The 22971-nt window shown below is 38.2% G+C and overlaps 2 protein-coding genes across 4 annotated transcripts; both read right to left on the bottom strand.

The window, feature by feature from the left end:
• Window positions 1-12015: 12015 nt before the first annotated feature.
• On the bottom strand, window positions 12016-16533 carry LOC139775952 (uncharacterized protein F21D5.5-like). 3 transcript variants are annotated; one of them, XR_011718965.1, is made up of 6 exons: window positions 16099-16533; window positions 15822-15980; window positions 14683-14944; window positions 14528-14589; window positions 14306-14439; window positions 12016-14225 (listed from the first exon to the last, which is right to left on the bottom strand). XR_011718965.1 is itself a non-coding variant. In XM_071712340.1 (6 exons), exons 3-5 carry the CDS (start codon window positions 14953-14955, stop codon window positions 14436-14438), a joined length of 339 nt encoding a protein of 112 aa, XP_071568441.1. In that variant the 5' UTR covers window positions 14956-14978; window positions 15822-15980; window positions 16099-16533; the 3' UTR covers window positions 12016-14225; window positions 14306-14435. The 3 variants fall into 3 exon arrangements, 2 of the variants coding, with proteins under 2 accessions (XP_071568441.1, XP_071568440.1); XM_071712340.1 differs by having other exon boundaries at window positions 14683-14978; XM_071712339.1 differs by having other exon boundaries at window positions 14683-14964.
• Window positions 16534-19637: 3104 nt separating this feature from the next.
• LOC139775990 (uncharacterized) lies at window positions 19638-20840 on the bottom strand. Its single transcript, XM_071712376.1, has 2 exons — window positions 20761-20840; window positions 19638-20676 (listed from the first exon to the last, which is right to left on the bottom strand). Exons 1-2 carry the CDS (start codon window positions 20838-20840, stop codon window positions 19638-19640), a joined length of 1119 nt encoding a protein of 372 aa, XP_071568477.1.
• Between the last annotated feature and the right edge of the window lie 2131 nt (window positions 20841-22971).

The following is a 22971-nucleotide window of genomic DNA, read 5'->3' as shown; positions in this document are numbered from 1 at the left end:
TATTACCACTTGAGTTGGAATAGGAAGACCCTTGAATAGGAACACGAAGATACCACTTGGGTTTTATTTCTTTAAAGTAGTTGCACAACAATTATCTTTCAAAGCAATATACATATTCTCTTTACAATTGGCGCAATTTAATTTAAAGATTTCACATCTTTTTTTTTAAATACATGTTACTTGAGTTAAGTTAGGTAATATAATTTTGTGAAGAAGAAATTAAAGATTTTACATCTTTTTTTGAAATACATGTCACTTGAGTTAAGTTAGGTAATATAATTTTGTGAAAAAGAAATAAAGCTACCACTTAGGTTAGATTTTTGAATTTATTCTACTTACACGTGTACTTCCAATAGAGAACATAATCGTAGAATTAAAGGAAGCAACCTCACACTTGACCAGAGGATTAAACTTCCTATTAAAAATTCAGACAGAAAACTGGAACACTATCCAAAAATACGTAGACGTAAGCGCGTACTACGACAATTCAAACGTGTATACTATCCTCGTGTTTCCAATAGTAGCATACCCGATATACGAAATTATAAAAATTACACCCGTACCAATACACAACGACTATAATGTATTCACATTACTAGAACCCTTACACACGCTATTAGGAATAAACCGAGAAAATCATAATTATCTAATATTAAAGGAAAGCGATTTAAGCAAATGTACGCGAGAAACTACTAAAGTTATATGCGATCAAAATTTTCCTGTATATTTTATAACTGCGAATGCACCAAGCGAAGTGCAACTTTTTGTAAAAACGCCTAGATACATAGAAAACCGTAGACAACGTCACATCCTTTCAAATGTAACATTCTGGATAACATTAGCCGAACCTGAAACATGGTTATATCCCACTCCAAAAATATCAGAAATAATAATTCAATGTAATAAACTTCCAGAAAATAAAATTAAAATTGAAAAAACCGGAAAAATAACATTGCGCGATAATTGTAAATTAACTACACCTGATATATTCTTAGAAACAAAAAACCGAATTTATACTAAATATGTACAAATCTATTTACCGGAATTCAATGTAACAAATACCATAGAGGAAAGTATAACTTTAGACAACTAATTAGACTCCAAAAAAGAAATAAAGTTAGAACCAGTAATCAGAGATCCGTCAGAATTAATAAAATTAAGTTTAAGTCTAGATGAAATTAAAAAGGAAGTGGAAAATAACCAACCAAGCGTTTTTGCAAATAAGAATATTGTATATCCTATAGGTTCCGCAACCGTAATTGTAACCGTAGTAAGTATTAGTTGTAATCATTTATATAATAAAGAAAAAAACCACTAAGAATTTAAAGGGTGAAAACAATAACGTACATATTAGCATATAAGAAAATTAGATTGTAACCTCTCAAGAAAAAGAAAAACACACATAAATAAATAACGAAAAACTTCGTATACCTCAGTTTTTCTTTTTCCGCGGGGGAAGGGATGTTGTGAGCGCACAACGTATTAAGGATTAATTGTACTTGGCAACACCGAGGGCCGGATTACTTGGTAATCCGACCCTAGCGACAAAAGTAGAATCTAACATCCGCCGAAAAATCTGACGATTGCATCGGACGACCGATCATCCGATGCAATCCGACACGGGAACCAGGAGCGTTAAACTCCGGGACAACCGAAAACGCTGATGCGAAGGTCAGCGCAAGGCGCTGACCGCGTAAGGTTAGCGCTACCTCGGTTAGCAACGGCACGCGACTCGGACATGATAAATACCGCCGAATCATACGATCGGGCGGGCAGTCGGAAATCAAAATCGAAACGAGCACGTGCGTCACAATACCTGTTACAATATTAGAACTCGTTAAAATCTTCAAGCGTCATTCGAGTATAACGCGATTATCGGACTTAAATAAATGGGACAACTGTAAATTTGAACAAGATAAATATATTTGAATTAATTATTTAACACATTGCGACGAGCTTTATTCTCCGACCCGGAATCTCCGAATCCTGTGCCGGAACTATCCCGGTTACGGCACAACAGTTCAGAACTATTTAAAAAATATTTTACATAAATCGGAACTCCGAGATTCGGTAATTATGCAGTATAGGGGACCCCCTCCGATGACCTTGACTTTTTTTTGTTGACGGGGGGGAAATCCACACGGATACCCCCTCCTCCGGGGCGAGGATGGTGGTTATGTGGAACTTTAACCCACTAAAACCCCCCCGGGGGTCCCTCACGGCGCTACCGCGGGGAGGCTCCGGAAAGTTGAGATATCTACCATGAGTTTCCCCGCTCCGATGACCTTGACCTTGACATATGTTGTCAAGGTCACCCTTCTGAGTGACCTTCAGAAGATTTTAGCCCTCGGTCAAGAGGAGAAGGAGGGGGAGGGGGAGGAGGAGGTACTCTCTCACGTTTTCTCATTCTCTCTCACGCTTTTTCTCGCTTTTTTATGCTCTCTCACTCTTCCTCTCGCTTTCTCACGCTTCCTGTCGCTCTCTCACGCTTCCTGTCGCTCTCTCATGCTTTCTACCGCTTTCTCACGCTACCTTTCACTCTCTTACGCTTCCTGCTTCTCTCTCACGCTACCTCTTGCTCTCTCACGCTTCCTGTCGCTCTTTCATGCTTTCTATCGCTTTCTCATGCTTTTTCACGCTACCTTTCGCTCTCTTACTCTTCCTGCTTCTCTCTCACGCTATCTCTCGCTCTCTCACGCTTCCTGTCGCTCTCTCACTCTTTCTCTCGCTCTCTCACGCTTCCTGTCGCTCTCTCACGCTTTCTCTCGGTCTCTCACGCTTTCTGTCGCTCTTTCACGCTTCCTCTCGCTCTTTCACGCTTCCTGTCGCTCTCTCACGCTTTTTGTCGCTCTTTCACGCTTTCTGTAGCTTTCTTACGCTCTCTTACGCTTCCTGTCGCTCTCTCACGTTTTCCGTCGTTTTTTTTACTTTCTTGCGCTTTTACTCATTCTCTCACGCTCTCGTAAGAAAGTCGTAATGAATAGTGTATTAACAATAGAAGAAGTTTGGAGTTGTCTATTGTATAATTACGGAGGGCTACCGCCCCTCCCCGCAAACAGAGGTAGGTGGGGGTGGACCTTGGTTTGTGTAAAAAGTTGCAAACCCGAACCGTACTCCATAATTATACAATAGACAATTCCGAATTTCTCCTGTCGTTAATACACTATATATATATATATATATATATATATATATATATATATGGGACAATCCACGTCACTTTTACCCCCCATCTGTCCAAAATTGGTATGGACGGATTTTAATGACTAAGGGCGGAAAATGTTCGTCTTGAAAAGAGCTTTCGAAAGGCGTGTGGCATATATGCGCAATTCAATATGGCGTCATAGTTATGGCTGCTTAAAGGGATAAATTCAAAATTTCAGATCCAACATGGGCAGATAAAACGGTGAAAAGTAACTAAATTCATGTGAAACTCAGTATTTGGGGGATTTTGGGGTCGCTGATTACGAATCTGAACGTAAAATTGTGAAATTCAAAATGGCGGATGCAAATATGAGAAACGGACGAAAATTCCAGTAAATGATCTGAAAACTCTTACTGGAGGGTTTTTTGGGTCGCTGATCACGAATTTGTAGCTAATTTGTTAAAAAACAACAGAAAAACCGTGTTAATTAAAATTCTACTCTAGGAGATGAATTTCTACCACGTCCACGCCGTCATCTCTGGGTAACGCTAAGAGTAGAATTTCAATTAACACGGTTTTTCTGTTGTTTTTTAACAAATTAGCTACAAATTCGTGATCAGCGACCCAAAAAACCCTCCAGTAAGAGTTTTCAGATCATTTACTGGAATTTTCGTCCGTTTCTCATATTTGCATCCGCCATTTTGAATTTCACAATTTTACGTTCAGATTCGTAATCAGCGACCCCAAAATCCCCCAAATACTGAGTTTCACGTGAATTTAGTTACTTTTCACCGTTTTATCTGCCCATGTTGGATCTGAAATTTTGAATTTATCCCTTTAAGCAGCCATAACTATGACGCCATGTTGAATTGCGCATATATGCCACACGCCTTTCGAAAGCTCTTTTCAAGACGAACATTTTCCGCCCTTAGTCATTAAAATCCGTCCATACCAATTTTGGACAGATGGGGGGTAAAAGTGACGTGGATTGTCCCATATATGTTTTCAAATATAATTACAAAGTATATATTATTAGTGTGACAAAAATACTTAACAAAAATTCGTGAGATTCACTAAAAAAAGACATTAAAAATGTAAAAAAAAAAACGCCAAGTATGTTTCACGCAAAATAATTTTATGAATAATATTAGAAAAATAAAGAAAATATTTACTTAAAAAACAAAAAAAAATAAATATAATGGCATAAAAAAGAAGTGAAATCAAAATATTATTCTAAGTATATTTATTAGAACAAGTAATATTATTTAAAAAACACAAAAAATAAATATAACAGCATGAAAAAGAAGTGAAATCAAAGTATTATTCCAAGTACATTTATTAGAGTAAGTAATATTTCGCAAGATATATATTTTGTGCGTGAATTAAAGGAATACAATATTTTATAAACTACCTCTCAAAATTACAGTAGACCTAATATAGGATGCAGAAGACATTTAAAATGTATGAAATACAACGGCATGATAAAATGAAAATATAGAATACAATAGATAGCGTAACGAGAGGTGCAGAAATTGAAAAGGGTTTAGTTACATCGATAATAAGCAGAGACAACAATCGAAGATGGACATAATCTTCAGCAGCATCCTTGGCATGCCCGGCGTATTGCCTATAATTTTAACAACAAAATAGTCATCCGCACTTAAGTTTGTCAGTATGCCATAGGTATAAAGTATTTCATGTGTAACAAGGCATACAAAAACATAATTTTCTATAATGTATCTTTAACCCTTAACTGGCACACGTCCGCGATCGAACGTTATCTGCATACGGGGTGTTGTATACCCCACACGACTTTGAACGTTGGTTACGGCGAAATGGAGGCTCCAATAGGCTTGAAAAAAATCAAGTACATACATTAAACACTGGAAAATGATACCCATTAGCCCAAACTATGAAATTTTTAGTTTTGAGGCTTCAAAAAAATTCTTGAAATAAATGTGTTATGAAAAATGGCTTTTTTTGCTAAAAAAAAATCATATCTCACTCAAAAATAAATATTTTTTGATAAAAATTTAACACGATGTTCTTGAGATAGAGTACTTTACGAAAAAAATTATGATTGTAGTGGGTATTTAAAAAAAGGTATTTATTTTTATGATCGCCTGTGCCCCTTTTTTCTAAAACTGAAATCTTGATTTTTATAAGAAAACTCATTTTTATTTTATGTTTAAGTCAGGGATAATCAATTTTACTGTAAGATTTTCATAGAAAGTCTTTATATTTTCCAAAAGTATAAAATTATTGCTTTACATAAAGATCTTACTCAATTGCAGCGCACTGCACACAAATCGCACAACGATGTTTGTCGCACATCGGACGTAAACAAGTTTGGCAGAGCAGTTTTGTCTTTTTATCTTTGCTTTTTTTACATATAAGACATCGAGCATACTTTTCTAAGTACACCCTGTTCTCGAGTTCTTCAGGTTGAACCCTGTTTTCTTGCAGGATATTTTCAATAGCAAATCGCAGGTCGAGTCGTATATTGGGATTAGAAAATCTGTCGCGTAAAAAGGGCAATGTGAGATGTTCTACCATTTTTTTAAAGCAATATTTACTAGTCACTGCTGACTCATTCCCAGAATTTATCAATTTGCATTTGTATAAAATGCGGGCATTGACAATTGCTTGATCTAGAATGCCGTAAAATATGCGCATAGGCCATCTGTTCGTTCTGTGACTGACCGTATACGCATGGCACAACTGATCAAAGCAATCAGTGCCGCCTTTTGTAAAAAAAAAAAAAAAAAAAAAACTTTTTTCAATAGAAAATTACGAAACCTGCACTTGGGGTGTTCAGCACCCCAGCAATCCTGACACGTCTGATTCAAATCGTGTTTGGAAAGGCACTAACGATTTCTGCCAGGTGGAACGTATTGGAATGCGTCATTGGTGATTCGAACCAACGACAGATGGCACTGCGATGCGAAAATTCATAGATTAACCGACCGGAAAAGACGCCTAAACTTCGTTTTGGGGTGTTTGACACCCCGCGTTCCAGTTAAGGGTTAAATTGTATTACTTCAATAGAATAAAAGATTTAATCACAAAGAATTACAGAGATAACAGTACAAAATAAAAATATTTTATTAAAATACATAAATTTTTCTTGTAAAAAAACTTGGCGCTGCTAGATCTCGAAATTTGAAATAAATAAATAAACTTATCCTATACTTAATTATAAGCCGCATTATTCGCCGTCGTCACGCACACCCATATCACTCGCTCGCACATACACACCACGCTGATAATCATTTTGTTACTCCCGTCGCATTCTTCTATGAATTATTTTTATTTATTGTTATCCTTATTTATTTCAAATTTCGAGGTCTAGCAGCGCCAAGTTTTTTTACAAGAAAAATTTATGTATTTTAATAAAATATTTTTATTTTGTACTGTTATCTCTGTAATTCTTTGTGATTAAATCTTTTATTCTATTGAAAAATGCATATATAAACTTTGTATTTAAATACCTTGTATTCCCTCGTTGGATTAAATATTTTAATAAAATATTTTTATTTTGTACTGTTCCTCTGTAATTCTTTGTGACCACTAAAAAATACACATGTAAACTTTGTATTTAAATATCTTGTATTCCCTTGTTAAATTTAAATAAAATTTTTTAATCTTATAAAATTGTTATCATACATTCTTTTTCTAATGTGACACCATGTAAAGATTTTTCAAAGTAGTGCAACAATTATTTTTTGAGGCAATATATATGTTCTCTCTGTAATTGGCGCTGTAATTTAAAGAGATATCATTTCTTTTTTGTAATTGTAATAGATCACTTGAAGCGCGACTCTTCTTTGATAAGGTAACATAATTTTGTGATGTGTATCACTTGGGTTATAATTTTTTGGAAATAAAGATACTACTGCTTAGATTTTTTCGAGATTTTTCGAGATACAAAGAGTACGTCTACCACTTGTTACTTAGGTTTTTTCGAGGTATAATACTACCACTTTCTTTTTTTCGAGGTAACAACATATACACTACTATACGTGTACTTGGCGCCTTTCTTTACCTTTTTTTTAAGAAAGGTAATTTTGTACGGATATCACGCCTTTTTGTAGTATTACGCATTTTATAAACAGTATGTACAGGGTAAAGCTATTTGGAGGTATTATACTACCACTTTGTTTTTTTCGAGGTAACAACATAATATATATACACTACTATGCGTGTACTTGGCGCCTTTTTTTACCTTTTTTTTTAAAAAAGGTAATTTTGTACGGATATCACGCCTTTTTGTAGTGTTACGCATCTTAATCTTATAAACAATATATCTTATAATCTTATAAACAGTATGTACAAGGTGTGAAGCTAAAGGTGTTACGGACTATTATTTCTAAAGAAAACAACAATTTAATATTTTGCTTAGTTTTTTAAAAATAATAATCTGTAACCTTTTTAGTTGTACACCTTGTTAATGCTATACATATGTATACCACAGAAAAAAATTACTACTTAAAAATAAAAATGTAATGTGTCTGAAGTTGTTAATAAACACACACACACACACACACACACACACACACACACACACACACACACACACACACACACACACACACACACACACACACACACACACACACACACACACACACACACACACACACACACACACGCGCGCGCGCGCGCGCCTTAGGGTAGCAGAAGAGAGAACAAGAGAAAAGTATCTTCGCGAACAATGGAGCTAGTCTCATGACGATGAGTCAAGTATGTACAAGAGCGAGATCGCAATGACCGATATGCAAGTGGATTAACCTAGTCGCGAAACGTTCACCCGTTATACTGTTGAAGAACCGACCGCATAACATTCCGTCTTTTTCTAATCCCGCTGTGAATCGATTTTCCAGCTAACGTACCCAGTAAACAATTTGTCAGCAAATTGTAACCAATTTGACACCAAATACGCGCAAAACTTGTCGACAAATTCGGTGCGATCTGTGTCTGCAATACGCTTGTGTTTTGCTAGCAAAGCTTGTGTACATGACTTGACACCAAATTGACGCCAAATATCGAGCAAAACAGGACAGCAAAAGTTCAACGGCAAATTTGCGCCATATTGTGAACAAGGCTTGCCAACAAAAGCTCGACAGCAAATTTGTGCCAAATTGCGAGCAAACTTTGACAAAAGAACTTGACGCCAAATTGACACCAAATACCGAGCAAAGCTTGCCAGCAATCTAACAGCAAATTGTTGACAAATTGCTATTAAAGTTTGTTGACAAAACCCGACGCCAAATTGATATCAAATATCAAACAAGATTTGAGAACAATACTTAACAGCAAATTGGCACCAAATACAGAGCAAATCTTGATGACACAGCTTGACGCCAAATTGCAGCAAGCCTTGTTACGTAGCCATTAATAAATACTAAAATATATTTTTTTAGGGAAAATTAAAAGCATTAAATTATAAAAAGCATATAATTTTTTATTGATTTACAATAAATTATTTTATACATATGTTAAAAGAAATCTTTATATTTATAAAACATTATAAGACATTTATAAAATCTAACGGTGGCAATAAAATAATTAATTATATATTAATTACAGTAAATGTTATACAATGTGAATTTACTGACATATGCAAACATTTAACTTTGTCAACAGCACATACAATATTTGTAAACACTCGAGAATCTTATATAATGCCTGGAACACATACTCCGTGCGCAGATAATGCATTGGCCGGTATAAGAAGGATTTATAGAATCTTACTGAAAACACGAGTATAATTTCTATGAAAATGCATCTAAAACAATATTCTTATAAGCCTAATACTACTAACTTTCCTTTCTTTAATCATACAATAATAACTACCGTGCATATTTAAACAACTAGTTCAAACTTGAAACACGATTTATTATTTGCAAGAATGCAAAATTGAAATAAACAAATGTTCACAATGTGCATAGTTCGTCGATTACGATGGAATAATGCAGTACTGTTGTCAGAAAGAAATAACAAAAGAATAATATACATCATTTAGGTGCAAGCAACCGAAGTGAATTTTGTAGTGTTTGATGTAATAGAAATTAATATACAGCAGAAAAAAACTGTTTAAACAAAACTTTTAAACCGTTCAAACAAAACTTTTAAACTATTCAAACAAAACTTTAAACTTTTACAGATAAAAAAATACACGATATTTCATCAACAGTTCCAAGATTATTTTGAGAAATATTTTAATCAAAGAAAGAATATGTAAAATTTTTAATATTGCAAGAATATGATAGTTATAAAACTAAAGCATTTCCCTTGTATTTTAAATTGTTTTAAATTGTTTCTATTTTAAACTAATATTACAATTTTGCCTTAATCAGATTCAAACGGCAAGTAGAATGAAACATTTTATTACATAATATTACATATTCTTTATACTCTTATAACTCTTCTTTAAGACTATAAGAGTATAACTCTTTATACTCTTATAACTCTTCTTTATAACTCTTGTTTTCACGAAACATTTCGAATATTTTTTATTCTCATCACTATTCTCGCAGTTTTCAGAATTATCATCGTTGTCATCTGAATGAGCCTCGTTATTGTTGCCGGTGTGTCTGTTAATGTTAAATATATCTCTATAATTATCGTTATTTTCGAAATCAAAGTGTTCAGAGTACTCAAAATGATCAGAATTATTAGAAAATTCAGAATGGTGAGGAAGTTCAGAATGATGAAAAAGTTAAGACTAATGAGAAAGTTCAGATTCTTTTTGATTATGAAGAAAATCTGGTATTACGGAACTTTGGCTTTTAACGGAAGCATGTGCTTACTGAATATGCGACTGATCGAATTCAATTAAAGAATCTGTTGAATTGAGTTCTTCTACAACTTCACCATTCACTTTCTACCTTTTAACTTTCTTAGAAAGCTTATGAAACGGTGTTTTTTGGCATGTTCTAAAATAAACTGCAAATAAATTTAAATGTTATGTTTACATAAAATACATAGATTTCAAAGTATATACTATCTTTACTCTTTAAAAACATTTATTTTTTCAGATTTTCTACTGCACAATCACTATAACAAATGGAATGTTAATGGAAAAAAATATAACTAAATTAATTAAACTAACAGTACAAAATAAACTTATAGGATGGAAGGCTGGCTGATTTTCTCGAGTTATAAAAAGGTCATCAATTTAAATTTAAAAACAAAATCTCGTTTAATTAAACAAATTTTAAATACAATTAACGTTTTACGTTTCGACTTTATATACTTAGTCTTCTTCAGAAACCTGATACATAAGAGATAATACATAAAAAATAATTAAAAAATAAAAAGAAATAAAATTGCTACAGATAAAAAGGATAGAGAACAAAGCCGCATACTTTGGACTGACTTGCCAGAAATGTAGCTAAGATCTACACTATGACATAGTATAGACCTTAGCCACAATTAATGTATATACGAGTTGTCAAAAATAGAATAAAATAAGTCAAGTAATAAAATTGTTACTATTATCTATACTGTTGTTATTATTATCAAACGATATTATTTATTATTTGACAATGTAAAATTGTAATGCATATATTAAAATTACATTAGGGCTAGAATATAAACCAGACCCACAAGAATGAGAGCAATTCCAAGATCTCAAGACGAGAATTAACCAGATCTTACAGGGCGGAATTAAGGAGTCTGGATTACTGATTGAAATCAAAGTAAGAAAAGAAAAGAAAAAAAAGAAAAGAAAAGAGAGGGGGCCTCTGCTTTTGTCTACAAGATCAATTCTAGGGCTAGAATATAAACCAGAGCCACAAGAATGAGAGCAATTCCAGATCTTAAGACGAGAATTAACCTTGCAGAGCCCCTTGTACTACCACGATCAATGTCGATCTTCCAATATGGCGTCCCAAATGAGAATATCGGAAGGGCCCTGCTCGCTGGACCGGACTCCTCGCCTCAATCCTCCCTCAAGCTCTCCTTTTCCTGGCGGTGAGCTCTCCTTGGGAAGTCGAATCTCGCTCGGTTGGTCTCCAGAATACGTGCCGCTTAGCTCAATCAGTTACGAAAGAAGGAAAACGTACTCGTCTCGTCCGAAGAAACGCAGCAAGAGCGGCCATGACACTGAACAAGAGCGAGGAAGGAGGTGGGGGCGCGTTGAAAGTGGCGACTCACGTGTCGCGCCATCTGAATGAAACGCCCTAAACATCGCTTGGTATTTGGCGTCAATTTGTTCTTAAGTTTTGTTACCAAAATTTGCTCAATATTTGGCATCAATTTGGCGTTAGGTTTAGTCAACAAACTTTAACAGCAATATGGTGCCAATTTGTTATCAGGTAGTTGCTAAGCTTTGCTCGGTATTTGGCGTCAATTTGTTCTCAAGCTTTGTCACCAAAATTTGCTCAATATTTGGCATTAATTTGGTGTTAGGTTTTGTCAACTAATTTTAGCGGCAATTTGATGCCAATTTGTTATCAGGTACTACTAAGCTTTGCTCGATATTTGGTATCAATTTGGCGTCAATTGTGTACGCATGTTTTGATACGTATTTGCTAGCAGTTTGTCGACAACATTTGATAAAACAAATTTTGATGCAAATTTGTACCATTTCTGAAACCAAAATTTGTAGCAAGTATTTGGCATTATTTGTTCGAACAGATTTGGCTATCTGGGTATATCTTATGTCTTCGCAAAGCGTAACTTTTAAATCCTTTAGGGAGATCAATCACTTCAAGACGACACATTTTTTTTAGAGCGATTGAAGAGAAAGACAGAGAGCTTGTAAATGTCGCGAATAACGTCTTGGACGAGTATAGTAGCGTATACGTCAAGTCGGGATGCGAATAGAAGTTAAGCAATGGAGAAAAAAAAGACAGACCAAGATATGCGAGTTAATTCAGTTATGATATATTTTTATATATTTTACAGAAGACGTATAAAAGATGTAAGAGAACTTGCGGTAAAAATTCATGCAAGTCTTAATAACTTCAAGGATTAAACTGACGAATATACAAAAGCTACTAAATGTAGGGGAGACCGGGGCTAAAAGGTCAACGGGGTTAAAGCGTCAAATCAAATATCTCGGAACCTGTATATTGTGTGAACTCGCTATTAACATTGTAAACGCTGCTTATGGTACCCATGTGACCAACGGAATTTCGGCAGGTTACCTGCCGTATTATGATTTTTACGAGGGCAAACGTGTTTTCGGAAGGTGAAAGTTACATTTTCTGCGCGTGGAAATTTTGTAATATCTGCAATAATATTTGCTCTCCAAATCTCGAGGTACGTGATTATAAAGAGTAATGCATGCTGAACACGAATCCAGTGTAGTTTTTTCATTATCGTTGATGTCTAATATTTCGTGGGCGATCAAACCTGAAACTTGTGTTTGGGGCTAATCGGTCAGTAAGCAGTCCAGATGCATTTCCAAGGCATTTCCAGGCTCATTGCATATGGAATATGGATGAGACGGGAATTACAACCGTTCAGACACCGAATAGAGTCATCGGACGTCGAGGAGTGAAACAAGTCGGGCGAGTGACTTCTGCGGAAAGAGGAACCCTCGTAACTATTTTTTAATAATGTTTCGCATAAAAATTTTAAATAAATTTTTATATTTTTCTCTTAAAAACAATTATTAAAATGTATCCTATCATTTTTCAGGATTAGATGTACGTATATGTATTGAAAATGCAGTGTGACGTTTAAACCCCGGCATTTTTGAGATTTCAATTTTTCCACTGTTGTCGTTTTTGCTCTATACCGGTTAAACAAAGCGACGTAGATAAAAATTTCCTATATAAATTTTGTAGCTAAAGGTTCACTCTTTACAGTGGTATACCACATTTAACTAAAATTATTTATTTTGTTGTTAAAAATCGGCACCGAAAAAAAACTGACCTTTTAGCCCCGGTCTCCCCTACTCAAAGCTACTTAATGATTAATACAATGATAAATGAAGTGTTGTACAAAATTTGAATAGAGTCAAAGATTGCGGTCAGCTACATATTATATACACGAAAATTATTATATACACGAAAATGAATTACGAATGATTATTACGTAACGATGTTCATTGCGCTATATTTTCGCTTTGTTAAAAAATTATAATAAATTGAGTTAATCGCAGCGCGCGACAAAGTTATGTACGTGAGCACTGTGAGCGATTTAATGATTGTAACCTTACTTGTATACATTTCCTAGAAAAATATTTCTATATTATGTTTAACAACAATATTAAATATTAACATTTCATAACTGCCAAACGTTTCCAGTTGAGCGCAATTGCACGAGTTACGAATCATTTATAGACTCTTTTTCTCAGTTAACTAGTTTCTATTGCATTGAAATCTTGCATAGAAAAAAATGTATTAGCATATCGCACAAGAATCATTGATATCTAAGTAAACAATTAATCAAATATATACAGTATATATGCGTACATCTGGATTAATCCGAAAGCTTAGTCTCCATCTTTTGAAACATAAAATAATTTTATGCCACAACAGTGAAGTGCGGAATATTAAATAAAATGCGCCATTTAACAATAACTTCTAAGGTAACAAGTTTAATCTACGGTGACCTAAATTTAAATGTGAAAAGAAATTAAATTATTTCAATGAGTTCTCGAATCGTCCCCAATCAGAAATAGACATGAGTCACGTAGAAACGAATTTCCTAATTCGTCTGAGTTATTCGATACAATGTTCTAGTTTAAATGTGACACTACTTTGTAAAATGTTAAGTTTTATTGTTTTCTCTACTCTACGATCAATATAACAATCTTTCTAAATTTCTTTCTAAATAAAAATATTCTACACAATCGGAAAACTATTTTACAACATGAGTAAAGAACGAAGTCAAAAAGCGAAATAATCAATTTTGACGCGATTAAAGGGGATCATCAATGGCGATTGTATTAAACTCTAGTCCATACTGATTAAGAATCGCGGATTATGCGTGAAAATTGTAGAGTTTCTTGACAACTCTTATGTACAGATGGATTCAAGTGTTTCTGGCTTCATTCATCTGGTCCCATGCCTACTTGTTCAGCATGTCCGTTCATTACCAGTTCTTCAGTAAGGGAAATTAGCTTTAAAAAATCAATTAATTTCAATTAATTTGCGCATCTGCAAAGAGATTCTCGAAGATTGGATAATAATAACTACTTACCTCATAATTTTGTATCATAAAATAAATATTTGCATAAATATTAGTTTGAATGCGACCTTCAATCTGAGTTTGGGCAGCAACTCCCTTTGAGGAACAATTTTGTACCACATTGTAAGCTTCTGTCGACCATTTACCTGCAAAAGAGTAACATCAAAGTATAATTACATATCCAAAGATAAATAATTTTGAGTGTAGAGATGTATATATCTAAAATCTACTTACACGTAGGAGTTGATAATAATCTCGTTGATTGAAATGTGGCTTGGATCAGTCAACTCGCGAAACTGTAATATAATAATAAATCGATTAGAATTTTCGGAAACATTACTTCATACGATTCTTTCACACGATGACGGTTAATGTTAATTTTCGATTACCTTATTATTACGTTTCGCGTGTTCTATACTTGTCGTCATGACGAAACATCTGACCGAGACATTGCGCTTCTTGGCTATCTCAATATATCTCTTTCTCGAAGCTGGATCAGGATTGGTATTGTCTATAACTATACTTTTTCCTTGATTCAAGTATTGTTGGACTGCAGCAATGCACTTCTGCCAGCTGCCTAAAGTGTCTCTGTTGACATATCCGTATTCCTTCAGATAATTCTTTGCAAAATGCGATTTTCCGGAGTCTGGACTGCCGACCATAAGTACCACCTGTTAATGGATATCTATAAGCACGAGGAAAGAGCGGGCCTCTGTTCACATTTGACGTTCACGATGATATTCGTGTTATGCACGATGCTTCTGTCGAAACCGAAGAATCACATGCCGGAAAAATTTTACTTAGGTATTTATCATTAAAAGAATACTTTGTATAATTCTCTTTTATGTTATTTCTCATTAGATCATGGTACGAGAGGAACAAACACATTTTTCCAGCGAGTAGATGGGAACCTTTTGATCCAACGAAAAGTTATGACAAGTATACAGTGTCGGATAAAAATAGGAAGAAAGATAAAATCTGATAAACTTAGATTCAACGAATTGTCCAATTTCGTTTAAAGGATTCAGATTCAAAGGACTGTAATTTAGTAGAGCTACATAATCGAGTAAATGAATTAAATATTATCACATAACTGAATGAATTTGAATCTGAATCCTTTAAACGAAATTGGACAATTCGTTGAATCTAAGTTTATCAGATTTTATCTTTCTTCCTATTTTTATCCGACACTGTATACTTGTCATAACTTTTCGTTGGATCAAAAGGTTCCCATCTACTCGCTGGAAAAATGTGTTTGTTCCTCTCGTACCATGATCTAGTGAGAAATAACATAAAAGAGAATTATACAAAGTATTTTTTTAATGATAAATACCTAAGTAAAATTTTTCCGGCATGTGATTCCTCGGTTTCGACAGAAGCATCGTGCATAACACGAATATCATCGTGAACGTCAAATGTGAACAGAGGTTCGCTTTTTCCTCGTGCCTAATCGCAATATTACATACATTAAAATAACATGCCAACATTGTGATATTGCTTCATAAGTTTTATCACTTAGTATTTTTACCTTAGTTACAATAAAATCGTAAAACGTATAATGGTGCGGTAATATAAGAAAGATCCTCCTTGACATACATTAACTGATCTACCATTACTGTTTTAAGCTCGCTGAATTCACGCTTCAGAACTTCTAAACATCTCTGAAGAAGCTGATAGATAGAATTACCTGTATGTGAAAATTTAATTTATGCAGTAGAACATTATATATCACGCCAATGTTACTCCAAAAGTGACACTGGAGTATTTTATAACTTAAAAATTCTCTAAATCACTGAGACATTCACCTTTCTTCATTATAACACTCCGACGATAGCCAGATCCATCCCAATAACTGAATGTGATCTCAATTTCTTCTTCCTTCAACGCGTTCTGCTTTCTAGCCCATTCTTGCCTCAATTCTTCCTTAAGTTTATTTTCCTCCTCCTTCCTTTCCCTATCTGGCAAGAAACTTGTATCTACATCTGGATTTTTCTTAATCTTCTTAATCGCGAGGCCATCAGATTGCTCATTTTCTGACTGTGGGGATTTTTCGGCATTGTCTTCATCCAGATTAAAAGACAAAGCTTGAATCTGTCTCTTCTGTTTGTTCTTTTCTTTTCCTGCTCTTTTTCACGTTCCTTGTATCAAAGCATGATATGTATGACTAGATGACATTCAGAGCACTGGGCGAAAATCACATAACATTCAGAGCACTGGGCAGAAATCACATGTGTATATATATATATACACATATATGTATATATATATATATATATAATCACGGCAAACCGCATATATAACATCGTGTTATTTTTATTACATTTAGGAAAATTATTTCATATTAACTCAATAGGCGTTAAACTTGCATATAGGGAGCATTCCAGCAAGTGACACAAGCCGACACAAACGTCGTTCTATCTTTCTTTTTTGGCAATGAGTAACAAAGACAAAACGATACCTGTGTCGACTTGTGTCGCTTGCTGGAAAGCTCCCATAAGTGAATCTCGCGTTTTATGTAAAATTTTGTAAGAAATCGCCGAAATCGGTAATCTAACCTATACTACGTTTACGCGAACGTTACTTAATTCTGTAGTAACTTACGAACGATACGATAATTCCTCCGCATAAACGGGAGATTTTATAGTAACTACAATGATATCGTTCGTATAAGTTACTACAGAAGTAATACTCACGTAAACGTAAACTATTATTCTTTGACTTATCAAGAGTTGTAAACTATTATAATTCCTGTCACATGCACTTAGTCGCGTAAAAGAGTCACGGTGCGGTTTCGCTTCGCGTCGTATAATAATAGGATAATTACATGTAAATAAAACAATTACCTTGAATCAGAAAAAATATTAATCGTCGCGTCGCGTAAAGAGTCACGGTCGGTCTGGCTCCGCGCGTACTTGACGTGGGACACTATACCGTGTTATAGGTTATAACTGACTGTGACAGGTGACAGCGAGCTAAACGCACTGTCTGCACTGGTCTGCACTCGCGCAGTACACACACGTATACATATGTGCATATCGAAACTGGCGATACTAGCACCGCCCTGGTGTCGAAAAAGTGAAAGTGACGCGACTCCAGCCAATGAAATGATGGCATGGCATGAGGCATGAGAGACGGTCGACGTAGACGACGACGACGACGACGACGACGACGTATCTTAAAAATAAATTTTCACATTTGGACTTTGCGTCGCAATATCTCCGCTCGTAGGGCACATAGCGGAAATATTATAAGAGAAACCCCCCCCTAATTCGACCCCAAGCTATCGATTAAGCCTACTTAGAACTTGATCCGTTCACTCGTTATCGAGATCTCAACATCTCGAGTACTCGCAACTCGTCGCGTCGCGTAAAAGAGTCACGGTCGGTCTCGCTCCGCGTGTACTTGGCGCGAGACACTACCGTGTCTCTTGATTCGACGCTTCCCTAGGATCCGTCACGGTGGACGCGATATCGGAGAACTGCGCAAACTTTGCATCGACTGCCGCAAGTATTCTGACCAAACGATCGAATCTCGCATCGATGCACCGATCGAGATCGAACATACGATGCAACGTCGATTCGGTCATCATTAAGCGTACGTTTACAGATTCTAAACGTATGAGTTTGACGTTATTAACCGACCTACAAACTCTCACCGTTAGCGGTCCAACGTTTATAAAACTATGGACATCTTTTAAGTCATTGCGAAAGAAATTCTGAATATTTTGCCGTTGCTCGTAGAGTGCCTTCCACGTTTCGAGAGACAACAGCAGTTCCTTTCCTCGATGATCTCCAACGACGATCTCTACGTAGCTCGGTGAGCCCACGTTGATGCCAATTTCGAGGAATTTGTATCCCGTAGCTGTCAGCGCGTATCGTGTGCCGAGTATACGAACCGCACGACGGTCCCCCGAAATGCTGGATAAAAGAAATGAAATTAGTTTATTTTCATAAGTAATACAATTTGCAAAGATATAAAAACTGGGGGGGAGGCTCTATATGTTTTTTTCTCTTAAAAGAAACTTACCTATCACATCTGGCCTCATACGTTTGAGTTTCAACGGCGTGAATCGGCACGTAATAATTCACAGCATTTACGCATTTTGCACCGTTGTTGCTGTTGCTGCTGCTGCTGCATCCTTCAAAGGAGAACATTTTTCCTCTCGGCTCTCTGAGAAGTTGTGACCGTCAGTACAAGCGATCGCGACAAGACTGATCATGTAAAATTAATCGAGTATACGCGGCAACACCGACATTCCAAAAGTAATAATGTGGTGGGGGGGAAAGAGAGAGGGGGAATTAATGTTTATAATCGAACCTGTCGGGACATGTTCCGTAAACAAATTTTTTCCAGGAAAAGGGGGGAGTGGTTATCGCGTAGACTAAACAATCTATCTACGCAGTACGTAAAAAACAAAGGAAGAAATGACGTCATCGCGCATCGGGACGATGATCGACTCGATAACACGTCGAACCTGTCGGAACATGTTCGTCGTAAACAAATTTTTTCTACTCTAACGGTGATGATGGCGGAGGGGAGGGGGAGTAAGAAATAAAACATTATAAAAAGATATATATAATTTATTTTTCTGGCGATCATCGTTAACGATGTATTTCATTGGAAATGGACGTTGGCGTCGCGCGCGACCACCAGTTAAATAGTTTCATTACATTTTGTAACGCGCAATTCTTGACATGTTTTCCGCATCGCATAGTATTGGTGTCATCTAGTTTATTCAAAGATTCGATATCTTCGTAATGCGCATCCAGAGTCTCGACGATTAGGTTTTTTTTTTCGCATAATTCTCCAGCAGATCCACCAGCCATTCTCGTTTTTTACATCCCTTGACGTACACGAGAGTCGGCATCTCGTCATCGTCGTCGTCGTCGTCTTCTACGTCATCGTTTTCTTCTTCTACACCAAGCACGGCCGTGGTAATCAGGCGTTTCACCGTGCTGTACGGCACGTTTCCGTCTTCCCATCGTAATCCATGGTGATTCGCAATCAACCAGGTAGCGCACGATTTGTCGGATTTTGTGAGGAGATTCCACGGCATGGGGTACTCAAAAATGTGATGCGTCAGAACGCAGCCCTTTCTCAGCACCGCCACCTCCTTCACAACAAATTTCATCCCGACGAGGAATCCTTGCAGGTCCACGAACGTTGGTACGGACATGACGAGATTTCTTTATCTCCCTCTCGTCGATGCGTCAATCGAGAGGAATGACGCGACTCTGATTTATACTTCCCCCTCCCTCCCTTGCCCTTCTCTAAATAATTGTATCGGAGAGTGATGGAAAGAGAGAGAGAGAGTAGATATTCACGTCGACGTTGCCGCGAAAACTCAGACTATTTTGTGCACCACGTTCGTCAACGGGTTGTACTCAATCACGCGGTCGTGTATGATGAGACAGTACGCGGAGGTATTCGGCGGTACGTTCTCCATGCAATCGAATTCTAATCTGACATTCACGGTGGCGTTTTTGACGGATTCGTTTTGGCGAGAGCAATCGATGATCACAAACGGGCCGTTACGTAGAAAAGTCGAAACAGTGAAACTCGGCTCGAGATATTCGTATCCGTAGTAGCCCTTGCAGAAACGCGCGTACATATCGTACAGAATCGCCCATCTGTGTTTATCAAAGTCCAAATTCAAGTCGTCGTACGGATAAACTTCCGAGTTTAGGTAGAGTTTTACGTTGGTCAAGTTGCAGTCGTCGAATCGGCTTGTGTCGGCGGACATGACGTTCTTCCGACCCGTCTGCAGAGCGAAGACGACGTATCGCGGTTTCTCGAGCTGAGTCGCGGTCTTAATGGCCCACGAGTGCTTGGTCGTGTTCTGCAACAGGGGATACTCGTACAGATCCCACGAACGGAAACCCATACTTAAATATAGTCCGTTTTCCAAGGCGCGCAACATCGACAGCTTGTTGATCTCATTCAATACCACGTGAGGCATTCGCCATTGTATCTTGAGTATTTTGATGGTGGGCTCCAACGCGAGACTTCCCACCAGGGAATTGTTGTCGTTGCGCGATCGTATCAAGATCAATTCGTGACGAGCATTGATCACCACGCGTTTGTAATCCTCGCAAAATCCCAGTAACGTGTTGAGCGGTACGCAGAAATTGAAATATCCATTCGGGTTATTCTGTGGCTCCCAGCCAGCGTTGCTCAGGATCACGCTTCTGTCGGACGATACCGTAACGTAGTTCTTGAGCGTGCTGGTTATTCCTACGTTTCTGCAGCGATCAATCTCTACGCCGTCGAGCTCGTATCGAATCTCGTCGAACATGAACGCGACGCAATTAGTCCCCAGTACCACGTTATCGACTTGGTCGGCTACTCTGGTCACCGTCAATGTTCCTTCGACGTAGAGAAAACTTTCGCACGGCAACGTATACAGATCCTGCTGTTGTATGGGTATTCGTATCTCGTCGCTATAGTCGAACGTTGTGTTGGCGTACGGGTTGTACGTGTGAGTCTCGATCTTGACGATGCGATCGTCGAAGACCGGCTCGCCTCCGATGTTGAGAATTTCAGTCATCGTTCAGATGTTTCGCACCGCAAATCCCAGAGATTGTAAAAATTTAACGTTCAACGCGTTGAGCTTCTTTCTCGTCTCTTGTTTAACGCCACCGAATGTCGACTTGACGATATCGTCGATCGGCGCAGCCGTAAAGATATTACTGTTGTTATCTGTCGCGTGCTCCGAGTCGTTCAACACTAGCATCTCATATGTCGCGCGTACACTCACGCTCACGCACACGGCTGCCGCGTTATCGCTCTCGCCGTCGTACGTGCAATCTGACGGTGATCTCTTCTCCGCGAAAATCGAGCAATCGTCCGTCTTGATCAGCGACGCGTATTGTTAGATCAGTAACGCTCCGCGCGATGATCGGCAGGTAAATGATCTGCGCCGGCGTTTCCGATATCTTATATCCCGGTGGTACGCTTGGTGAAAACTCGTGTATCGTATGCACGCGTTTGCCGTTGCTGTACGCAGCCGCGGTCACGTTACACTCCACGCGGATAATGTTTACGTTGATAATATTAATCGGTGCGTCCGATTCGTACCACTGTCCCGGCTGCAATACACGCGTCGACAAGAATCCCAGCAGCGATCCGACGTTGTTCGGTTTGTTAAAGTTCACCCTGAAAGCGCACTTGATCTCGCTCTTCATCGTATTGTAATTTGCGCGGAGTACTATCGGGTATTCCGCGGCCTCGTTTTCGTAGCCGTTCGCGCGAACGGTCTCCTCTCGCGCGATATTCGCGACCGACGTATGATCGTCGTCGTTGGAACGAACCACGCGTCGCGGACGTTTCCGTGAAATTTCACGTTTCAAAAACTCGTGTATGGCTCGTATCTCGTACGATCCCTCGGGAATCGTAATTTCCGTGTCATCCTTGTCGAAATAAAATTTATTATTTAAAGAATTCACGTTCGGAATCGTGTGATAAGTCTCAAAACACGTTAGACCGAGCTCGTAGTCACCGTCGCTCAGATCCACGGCGGGAAAATAGTGCTCCGCGAGGATGGTGCTCTTCCCGGTCAGCGTGAACGTTATAGACATGTCGACGGGAGCTGTTCGACGAACACTGAGTCTCCACACGGCGCGTCGTCAGGTTTTAAATTAGCGTCGATCGTCGTCGATCGTCCGGAGAAATTGCAAGCACAATTGTCCACAGATGCTCTGATCGTATCGCTGATAAGACGTGCGATTGTACTCGATCTTCGTCACGCTCGGTCCGAAATATCGCACCAGTTCTTTCGGTGGTCGAAGATTGCCGAAACTGTCGAAATATACGACTCGATCTCCCCTCTTGGCGTACGCTACCCAATGGGTGCCGGGGCCCGCTGCATCGTCCAAATTCACGATACCGTTCTCGTTTCGACGTACGCCATCGACGATCGGTAACAAATCACGCATGAAAACACCTCTGAAGAATGGTACGCGCATTCGCTTTGCCAATCGACTCAATTGTACGTTAGTCGTAATACCCGCGGGCATATTTAACGTCTTGTTGACGTTTTTTTTTCTTTCTAATCTCCAACGCTACTCCTCGCCCGCGTTTGTGTGGGCCGAGATACAATCCTTGTCCATATTTGTACGGAGCGAGATAAAGTCCGCGACCTTCCATGGCGCGATTGTGACGTTGCGTCTCTTCCAGCTGACGCCGCGCGGCTTTGCTAGCGTTCACCGCCGTTGTAATTCCGGCCGCTCCGCCGGCCAGAGAACCGAGAACTCCCAACAACGGTAGAATCGGCAATACGCCACCTCGTTTCGCTGTCGGAAGTATCCGTTTCTTCGTCGACCTTTTCCTCGTTCGTGTTTTCCGTGTTTTCAAACCCATTCCGAGCTTCGTCTTAGCCTTCATGGCCGCCCAGACGGCTGTAGCGGCTGCCCTCTCTCCGAGAGCCGAATCTCTCGCGATGACGCGTCCTAGCGCTCTGTCGGCGAGTATCTTGTCCGCCGCGTGTCTCTCGGTGAGCTTTTTGCTACGCGAATAGGCTATGTCGTGCTCGCGACACGCCGCGTCCAATGGATTTACACCCGGATCACCTCTAGCCAATCGTTCTTGTAGACGAGTACCCGGACCGCAAAACTGATAGCCGGGAATGTGCAATTCGATCGGAAGTGCACCTATCGCGCGATTAAACAGGCCTCTACCTG

The sequence above is a fragment of the Temnothorax nylanderi genome, unplaced genomic scaffold (genome assembly GCF_030848795.1).
Source record: "Temnothorax nylanderi isolate EJ_2023f unplaced genomic scaffold, tnyl_v1.0 TNYL_tig0109_pilon, whole genome shotgun sequence".
In the NCBI taxonomy this organism is placed as follows: Eukaryota; Metazoa; Arthropoda; class Insecta; order Hymenoptera; family Formicidae; genus Temnothorax; species Temnothorax nylanderi.
This window is presented reverse-complemented; position numbering and strand designations above follow the sequence as displayed.

Bases quoted from the DNA above. Each gene is read 5' to 3' on its own strand.
- LOC139775952 (XM_071712339.1), bottom strand. From the start codon at position 15,887: ATGTCAAGGAGGATCTTTCTTATATTACCGCACCATTATACGTTTTAC. The intron at 14,965-15,821 runs GTAAAAATACTA...ATCCATTAACAG, and splicing joins ACGATTTTATTGTAACTAAG to GTGGTACTTATGGTCGGCAG. The intron at 14,590-14,682 runs GTAATCGAAAAT...ATTATATTACAG, and splicing joins ACGCGAAACGTAATAATAAG to TTTCGCGAGTTGACTGATCC.
- LOC139775990 (XM_071712376.1), bottom strand. From the start codon at position 20,840: ATGACTGAAATTCTCAACATCGGAGGCGAGCCGGTCTTCGACGATCGC. The intron at 20,677-20,760 runs GTACGCCAACAC...GCCGTGCGAAAG, and splicing joins GAGACTCACACGTACAACCC to TTTTCTCTACGTCGAAGGAA.